The sequence below is a fragment of the Myxine glutinosa genome, chromosome 12 (genome assembly GCF_964187855.1).
Source record: "Myxine glutinosa chromosome 12, kmMyxGlut1.1, whole genome shotgun sequence".
NCBI classification, from domain to species: domain Eukaryota; kingdom Metazoa; phylum Chordata; class Myxini; order Myxiniformes; family Myxinidae; genus Myxine; species Myxine glutinosa.
In genome coordinates this window covers 28,798,830-28,812,903 of record NC_136272.1, presented here as the reverse complement: position 1 = coordinate 28,812,903, position 14,074 = coordinate 28,798,830, and the positions used below count along the sequence as shown (strand labels likewise).

At 42.9% G+C, this 14,074-nt stretch overlaps 1 protein-coding gene across 1 annotated transcript in view; it reads left to right on the top strand.

Annotated features, from left to right (window-relative positions):
* Nucleotides 1–13,018, top strand: part of SNW1 (SNW domain containing 1) — a 29,171-nt gene extending 16,153 nt beyond the window's left edge. The window contains exons 6-13 of the mRNA XM_068132907.2: nt 1,340–1,444; nt 1,608–1,743; nt 1,914–2,030; nt 2,113–2,254; nt 2,507–2,606; nt 2,711–2,831; nt 3,446–3,609; nt 12,027–13,018. Coding sequence (XP_067989008.1) covers nt 1,340–1,444; nt 1,608–1,743; nt 1,914–2,030; nt 2,113–2,254; nt 2,507–2,606; nt 2,711–2,831; nt 3,446–3,609; nt 12,027–12,228 — 1,087 coding nt within the window. The 3' untranslated portion in view covers nt 12,229–13,018. The remainder of the gene's footprint in view (nt 1–1,339; nt 1,445–1,607; nt 1,744–1,913; nt 2,031–2,112; nt 2,255–2,506; nt 2,607–2,710; nt 2,832–3,445; nt 3,610–12,026) is intronic.
* Nucleotides 13,019–14,074: the final 1,056 nt, after the last annotated feature.

The window sequence follows — 14,074 nt, the reverse complement described above, 5'->3', positions numbered from 1 at the left end:
TTCCGTCAATGCTTCCGGGGCACTAGCTGCCAACCATAGGAGCACCAGCGGCCTGAACACGAGAGGGTCTGGTCTTCCTCCATTGGGGGGACAAATCCATGCCCTCTATTATAAACACCAATGGGGCATAGTGAAGCAAGAGAGTGGCAATCATATGTGTGGGAAAATTGCATGCTCAGTCAGGGTCGCCCAGATAGCTCAGATGGAAGAACACTGGTATGGGTTTCCAGAGGACCTGGGTTCGATTCCTGGACCGGGCATGTAATTTCCCCACATATATCAATTTAGATATGCAAATCCTCTTCAAATTTCAAGTCATTCGGATGAAAATTGAGGATTTTAGAAATTTGACGAAGTTGGTGACCTTTGGCCTTTGTTGACCTTTTGACCCCAAAAACAATAGGATTCTTGCTTATGACCAACTCTGCCATTTGGTGAAGTTTCGTGAAGATCAGTTGAAAATTGTGACCTGTAGGCGACTGACATACAGACAGACAGACAGAATAACGCACAAGACCAACCAATATACTTGAAATACCTTCACCAAGTAACAAACAGAATGGTCAAAACATAACCTCCCTCCACCTTCAGTGGTGGAGATAATAATAATAATTTTAAGCGGTGAAGCCGCTTCAATATTTGGCTGTCTTTCCGCCCATAAAAAATGAAGAAGAAGAACCTTTATAACCCAGCGTATTTAATTCTAAAGGGTTATAAAGGGTAATTCTAATGGGTTCTGAAGGGTTAGCGTTATTCTAATGGGTTTTGTTCATTTCTAGGCTTTGCCCATTTCATATTAAACGTGCCAAACTGAACCTCTTCCTTGGCCACGGGTGCAACTTCTATTTAAAATAAAAAATATTAATGCAACAACATTGTATTTACCCTAAGATGGTGGTGATTGCTTGGTGTAGTGGTGGGGGTGGAGGGTGAGGGGAGGAGTTTTCTTTTCGGTTGGGAGGGGGAGAGTTGAACGCATAGGGTCATGAGGCTATACCATTAATGATTTCAATGGATGGCACTGATAAATCCTGATGAAAAGTTATGATCGTCGAGGACGTCACCCAACAAGATGGTGGGGCAAAGGACTGAGATGCGAGTTGTATCATTCTGCACAGCCAGCCCTGCAGCGCAAGAAAGGTCGTCGACCGCCGCTCAGAAACTGCGTTATATTAGGCATCTTCCATGTTGTGCGAATAGTGTTCCTTTTCGAAAATCTGTGTTATCGCGAAATCGCGTTGTGTGAAACTGCGTTAAGCGATGACTTGCTGTACACCAAGTACTTGCTGCTTTCTCGGATACCTAACTAAAATATCTGCGCCACTCGATTCCTGTACAGATACACTCCAGCCCAACAGGGAATCGCATACAACTCCGGAGCCAAGCAGCGCGTTATCCGCATGGTGGAGATGCAGAAAGATCCCATGGAACCTGCACGGTTCAAGTGAGCACATCGATTACCCCATTACCCTTCATGGATCTCTGGTTTGGCTTTCCTTTGTCCCATCCTTGAGTCTATCTGCGCCCTCCTTGAGGTTTTCCCACTTGTTATACCACCCATGTGTTTCACACTGGGTTTATGTGGTTATCCTGTCTCTTGTTCCCAGGATCAACAAGAAGATTCCCCGGGGACCTCCCTCACCCCCTCCGCCAGTCATGCACTCGCCCACCAGGAAGATGACTGTGAAAGAACAGCAGGAATGGAAGATTCCACCCTGTATTTCCAATTGGAAAAACGCCAAGGTGTGCCTGTCCTGAAGCAAATGAACTATGAATATGAATGAATAAAGCAGTGAATGACTGATGGATGCACAAAACACTGTTTTTATTGATCTGTTCTTAACCAAACGATGTTGAGTGGATTTTGTATTTGCACTTTTCAAGGTGGCGTTGTGGTGTTGTACTGTGCGCAGGGTTATACTATTCCGCTGGACAAGAGGCTGGCCGCGGATGGCAGGGGCCTTCAAACCGTGCACATCAACGAAAACTTCGCAAAGTTGGCCGAAGCGCTTTACATAGCCGACAGGAAGGTACGGCCTCGTCTCTCTTCTGGATCTTGCCATCCTTCCTCCCAGCTGTCTCAATTTGTGACGTCGAACCTTTTTTCCACAGGCAAGGGAAGCCGTGGAGATGAGAGCCCAGGTGGAAAGAAAAATGGCTCAGAAGGAAAAGGAAAAGAAGGAGGAAAAGCTACGAGAGCTCGCTCAGCTCGCGCGTGACAAGAGAGCCGGGATCAAGGCTTACGGAGAAAGAGGTGTGGTGCATTTAAGGAGCTTGATCATAATGGTGTCTCATTCACTCAACTGACGAATGAGCCGTTGTAAGAAAGACTTCGCTGCTTCACTTTTGGAAATTAAAGCTGCATTTCAAACCCAAAGTGTTTCGGCAAAGTTCTGTTCTGTAATGATTCGTACCACCCAGAACCATTTCCGCCGTTTACATTTTGGGTTCCTCAAAACATCATGAACATGTGTCGAGCGATTGTCCATGTTGCCGTTGTTTGTAGCTGAAGATCCTGATGTGGCTGAGAGAGATGAGATACGTCTTGAACGGCACAAAGAGAGGCAGCATGATCGCAACATCGCGCGTGCCGGTCCTGACAAGAGGTTTGTACCTCCTCTCGCGCTGGGCGCACCTTTTTCCGGGGATGCCTCGGTGTTCAGCTGTCGATGTTATTCATTCTAAAAGCTTCCAAACACAACTCGTGCAGGTCCAAGCTGCAGCGTGACCAGGACCGGGATATTAGTGAGCAGATCGCTCTGGGTCAGCCAAATGCACGCCTGAACAACACTGAAGTGCAGTATGACCAGAGGCTGTTTGGTCAGACCCGGGTACGTCCTTGGATGGGGTGGGGGGGGGGGGGGGGGGAGGGAGAGTGAGGGTTCTTGATGATTCCATTGCTCGAATTTTTTTTATCGCTCTCATTTTTCCTCATTTGTTATCAGGATTGTGGCTGCGTGCATCAATGCGGGAAATACATACTTAATGGGAATTGACGTTCAGGTTTGGTTTGAAGCACCCTTGTGCAGCTGCCACAATTAGCCTGCAATCTGTTGGGGGGAGGGGTGGGGTGGGGGGGGGGGGGGGGAGGCTAAGACACACTGAATTAATGTTCTTGCTCTCCCATTCTTTCAAAACATGGCTGGACATTTATTGAAACCAAACAAATGCATTTTTCACAGACACTGAGTGATGTCTTCAACCTCCCCCAACACCCTCCATCCTGGGGCCTTCAATTTCACTCCCATTTCAATCATCCCTGAACTCTCACATTGGGGTATCATGATTATCTGCCATTACGGCTTATATGGGATCAAGACAGTTTTAACTCGACATTTCCTTGAACTTTTCTGGGCACGGAAGCACTTTTGTCTATGTCCATTAACTTTTCATTGATCTACGTCACGTTCTTCCCATTATGCCACTCCATCCACGCAATCAACAGGGCATGGATAGTGGCTTTGCGGGAGGTGAGGATGACATGTACAACGTTTACGACCAGCCATGGAGGAACACCAAGGAGGTTGGCTCGAGCATATACAGGCCGAGCAAGAACGTGGACAAGGAACTCTATGGGGACGACCTGGACACCCTCGTGAAGACTAGCAGGTATGGACAGCAGCGGTACGATGGTTATAACCACCTTTCCATGGCTCTCACGTTGACAACATTTACAGTTAAGCCATTCTGTTATCCACGAATATATATATATATATATATATATATATATATATATATATATATATATATATATATATATATATATATATATATATATATATATATATATATATATATATTCTGTTAAGACAACATTTACAGTTAAGCCATTCTGTTATCCACGAATATATATATATATATATATATTAGGGTGGTGCTCAAAATAATTTTTTTTAAATATTTACTGGGACATGGCTTTATGTTGTTCCTTTTGTTCCAAAATGAAAAGACACCAAATATGAAAGCAATCTGATTTTATTTAGGGGTGCCACATCAGCCTTCAAACTAAAGGTGTCTACAAAACTTTTCTATATATGGATCGAAAGCAAAACCAGAAGTTTGTTTTATGAAAATCCACCCTCCACTCACTTTCTTTGTATTCTAGCAAACACAAGTTACAATAGCTGCACAAATAGCACTATATTGCTATGAAAACTCAAATTCAATGATAACAATCCAAATGTTCAGTTCATAAAATGGAGACACCATATCACATAATATAAAAAAACCCAAATATAATGAGAAATGTAACTCCTATTTCTGGGCCTGTTTCACCACTGTTGCCTTCTTGGCATCGGGGTACATCTTCCTGTGAGCAGCAACAACTTGGAGCAGAGCTTGCTTTTGCTCTTCATCCTTTGTAAGGAGCTTATTGTAGTCTTGTATCAATGCGACACCCCTTTCTGCCCTGTCGTTCACCACGACTAAGCCACTGGCGGCTTTCTTTGCTTCCTGAAAGCTAGTTTCTTGCTCCCATGAACCAGGATCCTTATCCATCCAATCAGTTGGGGTCCCTAGGATGCTGAAGAAATGCTTGGTGTGTTTTGTTATGAGGCCAGCGATTGACAGGGCGGTTCCTCGTTTGATAGCTGGTCTCTTTGGAGAGGGGTTTTCACCATCATTTTTCAATGCTTCAATCATATTGATCTTGCTTTCTTTGTCAATTCTGGTGTCAAAGAATGCAAATGCCACTAGTACTGGGCTCATGTACCACGTGTGGCGGCCAAGTGCCTTCAAGGCTGCCTGAGCCATCTTCTGATTGATTTGTTCAAACTTTTCCAACTTCTTGAAGAGGTTAATGTCATTCAGGGGAGCCTCAATAGCTTGTGGAGCCCGAAACCATGCCTGTACATACACAAGGCAGACAAAAATGTTGAAGGCTCGGAGTTCTCTCGCCTCTCGAAGTGTCAAGTGGAACTCTGACCGAAACATGAACACCTGTAGTGAATATAGTGCTTTTGCCATCCATCTGGCTCTGTGCATTGCTCCTGGAGCCATGATCCGGATTCCACGAGGTGGGATTCCTCCCATGTAGATGACAGTCAGTTCTAGGAGTTCACGATAATCATCTCGTGGCTGCTGATCTTTCAAACACACAAGAACGTTTTTGCTTCCAACACAGTGTCTACAGATCCTATTGAAGCCTTCCTCTCTGAGAATTGATCGTGAAGAAACTTCCTGTCCTCGGGGTTGGTGATTATGGCCTCCGAATCTGCATGCCTAAGATCAAACGTCTTCTCCAAGGAGGCCTTGAAGGATGCTTCCTTTTTCTCTTGGGTCGCACCACCCCGCTTTGCACCTTTTTGGAGGCTCCTCCATTCTTCATATAGCCTCTCCAAACGATGGATGCAGTGCTGCTTCGTCGTTGTAGGTAGGTGAGCTTTTTCCCAGAACTTCACAACCTCTTCAATGGTGAGGGTTGCACTCTCCCGGGCAGTGCGATTCTCCTTCTTCAGGTGATGGAAAAACAGGACAAGAGATTGATGCACAGTCGGGAGCTTGGCACCTTTGATGGCATCTCCAGAAGTGGACCCAATGAGATACACATTATCCTGAGCTCGAGTTTTCAATGAAACACTGGTACTAGCACATGCCATATCTGCAAAATAAGCAAGAATGTGGGTAAAATCCTGTTAATTCTTACTCCACAGGGTCACTCTCTACAAAAGAGCCACAGTCAATAAGTTAGGCCTACATATTACACACTAAAAAAGCATACCCCTGACCACAGGAACCTGTACAAAACATGCATGAAAATTGCCCAGATAGTGATCATAGGAAGTCTCAAAACTGTATGTATAATATATTGTATATATATAATGTATAATGTGTATTTATGTATATTTATTATTTAATGTATATTTACTATATATTTATTTTTAATATTATATTTAATGTATATATATAATTATGTATTTATTTTGTGTATATACAGCCCAAAAAATGGGAATTCCGATTTTTGCATGGGGGAAAATTCATCACTGATGTGGCACCCCTAAATATTATTGGATTCCATTCAAATTTGGTGTGGTTTCCTTTGACACCAAAAGGAACAAAAATAGACCATGTCCCGGAGAAAATCTGCATTTTGATTTTTTGAAGCCCACCCTAATATATATATATATATATATATATATATATATATATATATATATATATATATATATATATATATATATATATATATATATATATATGTATGTATGTATGTATGTATGTATATATATATATATATATATATATATATATGTATGTATGTATATATATGTATGTATGTATATATATATATGTATGTATGTATATATGTATGTATGTATGTATATATATATATATGTATGTATATATATATATATATATGTATATATATATATATATGTATATATATATATATATATATATATATATATATATATATATATACATACAGTGAAACCTTGAGTTACGAGTGCATCAACTTACGAGTTTTCCGAGATACGAGCCGTCGCTCGGTCGATTTTTTGCTTTGTGATGCGAGCCGAGATCTGAGTTACGAGCGAGCGAGCTTGGATATAAAACACATAATCGTCGAAAAACATGAGCGAGGTGTGCGTGTTGTCGACTTGGCGAGGCAGTACGATCGTAGTACTTCTACGATATGTACGATTTTGAAGCAGAAGGAGTCGATAAAGGCTATAACGCCAGCCAAGGGCGTTAAGATTATTTCAAAGCTCCGGACCTCTGTCCATGAAGAGATGGAGAAGTTGTTGTTTGTGTGGTTGACGGAGAAACATCTCGCAGGAGATACCGTGACCGAGAGCATCATCTGTGAGAAGGCACGAGACATTTATGGGGATTTGGTGCAGCAGACGGCGGGAACATCAACGGACGAGGCATCGGAAGAGTCATTCAAATCCAGTCGGGGATGGTTTGATAATTTTAAGAAGAGGACCGGCATTCACTCCGTCGTCAGGCATGGTGAGGCAGCAAGCTCGGATGTGAAGGCAGCTGAAGATTTTATTATAACTTTTGCCGAACTGATAGAAGCCGAAGGATACATCCCCCAGCAAATCTTCAACTGTGACGAGACAGGGCTCTTCTGGAAAAAGATGCCGAGGAGGACGTATATAACGGCAGAGGAGAAGAGCATGCCAGGCCACAACTTGTTCAGAGTGCCGGCGATAGCTCGCCTTCTCTTTGTGGAAGACACGGTGAGATCCTTAACATCCAACAACTAATGGGACGCAAACGGGGCGCCTAGTTTAGCGGTACACACATTGATGAATCACCCTGCCTGTGAAACACCGACATGACAGGTTATAGCTGGGTCGGGATTCAAACCCAGGCTGGACAGTTTAGAGTCAAGTGTGCGTACCTCCAGTCCAGGCCATCCTGCCAACTTGAATGCTGCATACAGGTGAAATATAAAGCGTGAGATATTTTTATATATACTGTATATTTCAAAAAAAATTGGTGTGGTTTTTGGGGGGCTGGAACGGATTAATAGCATTTCAATTCATTTTAATGGGGAAATTTAATTTGAGAAACGAGCAAATTGAGTTACGAGCTCGGTCACAGAACGAATTAAACTCGTAAGTCAAGGTTTCACTGTATATATATATATATATATATATATATATATATATATATACATATATATATATATATATATATATATACTGTATATATATATATATATATATATATATATATATATATATATATATATATACACACATACATACATACATACATACATACATACACACACACACACACACACACATACATACATACATACATACATACATATATACATACACACACACACACATACATACATACATACATACATACATATATACATACACACACACACACATACATACATACATACATACATACATATATACATACACACACACACACACACACACCAGTCACTATGCGACCTTCATATCATCAGTGGAGAACCGCCAGCAAGGTGTCCCATACAGCTGTTGCTGCACCTTGCTGGGAGCGATAAGCACCGCCTGCCACACGGTAACGTTATCTCTGGTATACACTCATCATATGGAGTCGACCAATGTGTTCCTGCATACCCAACCCCAATCTGGAGAACCAGATTACAGATACTATATATATATATATATATATATATATATATATATATATATATATATATATATATATATATGTATATATATATATATACAGACTTGGCATTTAATATGGAATTTTTTTTCTTTCTTGACTTGGGTTTACTTTCTGAACTCGGTATATCAATCTGGTGAGTTTCTTTTACGCTTCGGTGATTTCTTTGTTAAAAGAACCATGTCACTGATTGTCTGTCGCAGCAAGAAGTCAATAACAGGATTATATCACAGGTGGCGTGACAAAATGTACGGACAGGTACATTTGACGATTAGCTTCACAATTGGGTATATAAGGGTTGTTCAGGGGTCGAATTACTCTGTAGGGAGGGCACAGCAATGTTAGCCTTTGATGACTTCAAATTTTTTGGGGCACCAAGGCATTTTCTTTTGGGTTTGGGGGGCACCAAGGCATTTTCTTTTGGGTTTGGGGGGCACCAAGGCAATCTAGAATTATTCTTGTGGGCACAAAGGCAAAGTGTGTCGGTAACTTAAACAGGCATGGAAATGTTACTGACAGAACAAGTAAATCAACTTAAACTTTTTAATAATGTATTTTTAGAATTTGAATCTCAATAACAGTTTCAGATTTGATTTCTCTCAAAACTCAACTCAACTCAGTCAGAACTGCATTGTCATCATGTCCATGTAACAAAGTTTAACTTTTGTTTGACAGAGTTGAACTTTTTTCATCATCATCATCAGACATCATCTTTACTCAATACTGACTCAGTCTTGAGTCAGGTATACATGATTACCATTCAATCACCCTTGGGGGAGAGGGGTGTAGTATCAGGCCTACGTCCAAATGCACTCATAGAATGCCACCTGGCAACGCTACGTGTAGGATCAAAGTCGTCGGGGTCGGGCCCTTCTGTGCTGATGCGCAGAAGGTGTTCCTGCATACCCAACCCCAGTTTTAGCCTCCAATCCCCAAGAATACGCTTCACTGCTGAGAACTGCCGCACTGAGACATGTGCGCACAGGTACAGCGGCAGATGTACACCACCGCTGACCTTGCGGGATTGTAACATACCTATAGTCGGGACGGAAGCAATCGGAAGGCCGTCCCAACCATGAGTATTACCCCCGCTAATACAGCGTGGTTGGTAGGCAACGACGTGGGTGTGCAAACATCGGCAATAATAGCCACGCTGTAATTTATGCGCTCATAGTAGCCCATAATGCTTTGCGTTTCATTGATGATGCTGGATGACGTATGGGATGACGAATGGTCGTAGGCGGGGCCAATAGAAATTATGGGATGCCCTTGAACCTCGTTTCCCGTACCCAAGGACGATAGTAGGACTGCAACATTCTGTATTCAGTAAGAGAACGGGAAACGAGGTAGCCTAGACAATGTATATGCTTACTACGCTAATGTGCCGACATGCACTGAGAAAACGAAAGCTGACGAAGTCAGTTTGTTGTTTTCATCATTACTTTATTCATACTTTGGTCTCGATTATTATGCTTTATTGACAAAAAGGGCACAGCAGCAACTGAAGAAAAAGGGCACTGCAACTCTCTGCCGTAGTGATCATGAAAAGTTTGGGGGCAGCACGGCAAATAGCTTGGGCACGCCGGCTTTTGCCGTCGATAATTTCGACCCCTGGTTGTTGCGTTCTGTATTAGTGGAAAACAACTGCTGCACGTCTACAAAAGTTATTGCCGCTTCCTCTGGAGATGGTCCGACAACTCGACAATGCTGTTTGTCATTTAGTGGTGGCTTTACGAAATTCCGGCATGAAACAGCGTGCTATTGCTCGGCAGTATGGCATCACTCAAGGTCAGGTGTCAAAGATCCTGAAACGAAATGCTCAGAGGGGTGTCCCTACTCCAATACCGAGGTCACGACGTCCCCACAGAACCACAAGGAGGGATGATCGCCAGCTGCACCGGTTAGTCCGCAATGGCCGTACCAAGTCAGCTAATCAGCTTAGGGCTGAGTGGCAGCAACTGACAAATGTGCCTGTATCCAGTAGGCAAGTCAACCAACGACTGGTTCAAGCAGGCTAGCATGCCAGGCGTCCCCTGAGAAAGTCACGTCTGACCAGACAACACTGCCAGCGCCGATTGCAGTGGGCCAGAGAGCACCGTCAATGGCAGCCAGGACACTCGAATCACGTGATCTTCAGTGACAAGTCTAGATTTCTGGTCTATCGTCAATATGGCCACGTCCGAGTGCGCAGACAAGTGCATGAAGCCTACAACGAAGATTGTATAGTGCCAAGAGTCCAAGCTGGAGGTGGTGGGGTGACCGTTTGGGCTGCTTTTCATGCAGGGGGCAAAACTGACCTGGTTGTTCTGAATGGAAACCTGAACCAGTTCAAGCACAGGGCCATTCTGGAAGAAACATTGCTTCCATTTGCTCGTGCAGCCTTTCGAGGAAACTTTGTCTTCCAAGATGACAATGCACGGCCTCATCGTGCTCGCATGATCCAACACTTTCTTGCTGACCGTGGTGTAGAGCATATGGAGTGGCCTGCCATGTCCCCGGATATGAATCCGATAGAGAACTTGTGGGCAGAATTAACGCGTCAAATCGACCACTTGGACCAGCAGCCGACCTCTGTGCGTGAATTTCAGCAGACTATTGACACTGCAAGCGATTCCTGTCCAAACCTTGGCAAATCTCGTGAACAGCATGCCTCAACGTGTACGTGCTCTCCTGAATGCTCGTGGGGGTTACACGAAGTACTGAACTGTAATTGTACTGTCTGTAATCCCAGTCGTAATTTAACATTTGTTTTTGTTAAAAAAAATTTTTGGCTAATGTGCAAAATAAAGAGATACTTCTGGAAAACGCACAGAAGTTTAACATAGTACTGTCCGTGAATTGAGTTCGATATCAGTTTACATCACTTTCAAGGATCAATTTATTTGCTTCGAAATGTCAAATGTGGTTTTTGTTCCTCCCGTCTGGACTACTGCAATAGCCTCCTCTATGGTTCACCCTCAAAAATCACCAATAAACTCCAATACATTCAGAACTCCGCTGCCCGTCTACTCACCCATTCCCGGACCCGTGACCACATCACCCCCGTCCTTTACAAGCTTCACTGGCTCCCCATCCCCCAGAGAATCCAGTACAAAATCCTCCTCTTGACATACAAAGCCCTCCATAACCTAGCCCCATCCTACCTGGCTGACCTCCTCTCCAGACACACTCCCACCCGCAACCTCCGCTCTGCTGGTACCAACCTCCTGACCCCCTCCATCCGGACCAAATTCAGATCCTGGGGGGACAGGGCCTTCTCCATCGCTGCTCCCACCCTCTGGAACTCACTACCTCACACCATCAGAGACTCCTCCTCACTCACCACATTCAAAACATCACTAAAGACACACCTGTTCAACACTGCATTCAACATTCAACCCACAGCATTTAACCCCTGACTATCTCTTCTTCTTCTCCCCTCCTTTTGCTTTAAATATTTCCCTATTGATTCTTGTCTTTTTGCAATTGTGGTTTTCTTGTATTGTTATGCATTGTGTTTTCCACTCTGTCAAAGCGCCTTTGGGCTACTTGAAAAGCGCTATACAAAATAAATGAATTATTATTATTATTATTATTTTAAAGGTCACATTAACAAAATCTAGAATAATTTCAACATAATTCCAATGAACTTTTGGTTCTAAGTCATCTTGAAAAGTAAGTTCACTCCCACAAAAAAAGTATTCCATATTAAATGCCAAGTCTGTATATATATATATATAACATTATATTGCAATTATTGGAAGGTCGTTCCTTGTTTTACCGGGGGTCACAAAAATCACATTATTATTATTATTTTTGTATATTTGCAGTCAGACTCCGTCTGGTTACATCAAATGTGGTGCTAACCCCCAAAAACCTCACCCCCCCCCTTTCCTTTTATGGTCATTGTGGAGCAGGTTTGTTCCTGATAAGGAGTTTGATGGTGCAGATCGTCGGCAGCGGCGCGATGGTCCAGTACAGTTTGAGCGGGACGAGGAGGATCCCTTTGGCCTGGACAAGTTCTTGGAAGAGGCAAAACAGCATGGAGGGGGCAAACGGGCGGCTGAGGGAGTCAGGAGCAAGGACCACGACGACGGGAAGAAACGTCGTAAGGACTGATGTCGTCAGTGTTTCCTGTCCGACACACTCAGCATGAGTGTCCCTACTATGTAGCTCTGCTGTTCTCCTGTAAAGCATCCGATGGAGGGAAGTGGTCTTCTTTGTAATAATGTTTTCCCACTTTATTTTACCTATTTTGTGTATCCATGTGTCTTCAATTTGAAAGATGAGTTTTTTTTATTTCTTTTTTTGTTTTCTGCAGTGATGTAGTGTCGATCAAGAAATCTGTTTGGAAATCCAAAGTTTTTTTCCAAAATTTCCCACCTCTTCCACTGCGTTGTCTCCATGAGCAGATTTGAAACGCTTGGAACAGCCACAATTGTGTCTCCATTCACCGTAAAATTGCACCTCAAACTGGGTTCGAAGCAGCTCCACGTATTGTCATCGGTATCCAATGCCATGCCGTGAACAAATGTAATCACTTAACTTCTGCCCGTCTCACTTGGCTTTTTGTCTTCCACGTATTCTGAGCCTGCTCGGTCCACACAAACGGTAAATAAGCAATAGCAAGGATAAAATAATTAATTTATCCAAGTACTATTGCAATAATCGACAAATGACATACACGGCCCACAGACGCAATGACTCGAAGCCACCAAATGGAAACGCTCCTCAGGCTGTGGCTGTTGACACAGGGCCAGTCCAAAACGGCTCAAACCTGCTCATGGAGGAGACAGACGAGACGTATTGTGATCCCAAAAGGTAATCAGGGATTTGTTTCTGTGCAGGTGCAGAGACAGCCTGTAGGTAATATCTTATATGTATAATAAAGCTCTTCATGTGAAAGATCCTTTCTATTTAAAATCGTTTTTTCTGAGTGCTGCTGCCTCGGTTCCACTCCTTGATTGAAGTGAAATGTCTTCGGTGTTTTATTTTACCATCATTGGACCAACAATTAACTGGCCAGAGTCGAGAGGTATGATTGAGCATTTCTTGGGCCAACAGGGACTTATGTATGCAGTGTGGACGTCATGCAGGCCCAAACTTTGGGACTAATTGGGACATAACCGAATGAAACTAGAATGTTGCAATAGGGTTTAGATAGTAACATCACCTCGTACGTGCTTAGGACCAAGTTCTAGAGACCATCCATGTAAAAGGTGGTATTTTATACACAAGGCGGCAGTACCTGCACACACACCTCAAAAAGTGTAAGATCTTGTCGATCAGAGCGGAAAACAAATGCCCTATTTCTGACCCTCTGATCCGATGTTTCTTTGAAACCTGTTTAGTGGCTCGACTGATAAGAGTAGAAATGTAGTCGTATGAACACATAAACAAGACAAGAAATATGTCGTGCATAGCACGATACTTGCGAAATCCATTAAATAAGTTGTTGACCTTTGGCCTGTGTGACCTCAACAAAATTGGTGGTTGAATTCATTGACCTGATCTGCAAATCCTCTTCAAATTTCAAGTCAATCGGGTGAAAATTGAGGATTTTAGATATTCCACCTCAGTTGTTGACCTTTGGCGATGCTGATCTTTTGGTCTATGTTGACCTCAAAAATAATTGGTGGTTGAATTCATTGATATGATTTGAGGTAGATCACGTAGATCACGATCATCCATATTGCGTAGATCACGCTAAAGAAATTTCAAACTGATCAGACAAAATGTTGTTCTTGTCGAATTATGACGTCATAATTAAGGCACCAATGACGTCATCATTAACGCTTATTCCCCATGTTACAGAATGTAGCAATTGTATTAGAGAAGGTAAATTTGTGATGTCATCGCTCACATGGTCTGGCAGGCATATTGGATCAAACAAAAAAAACCCTTCAAAATCAGAAGAGTTGGCTCACACCAAGTTGACTGTGCAGCAACAACAACAACAACAACA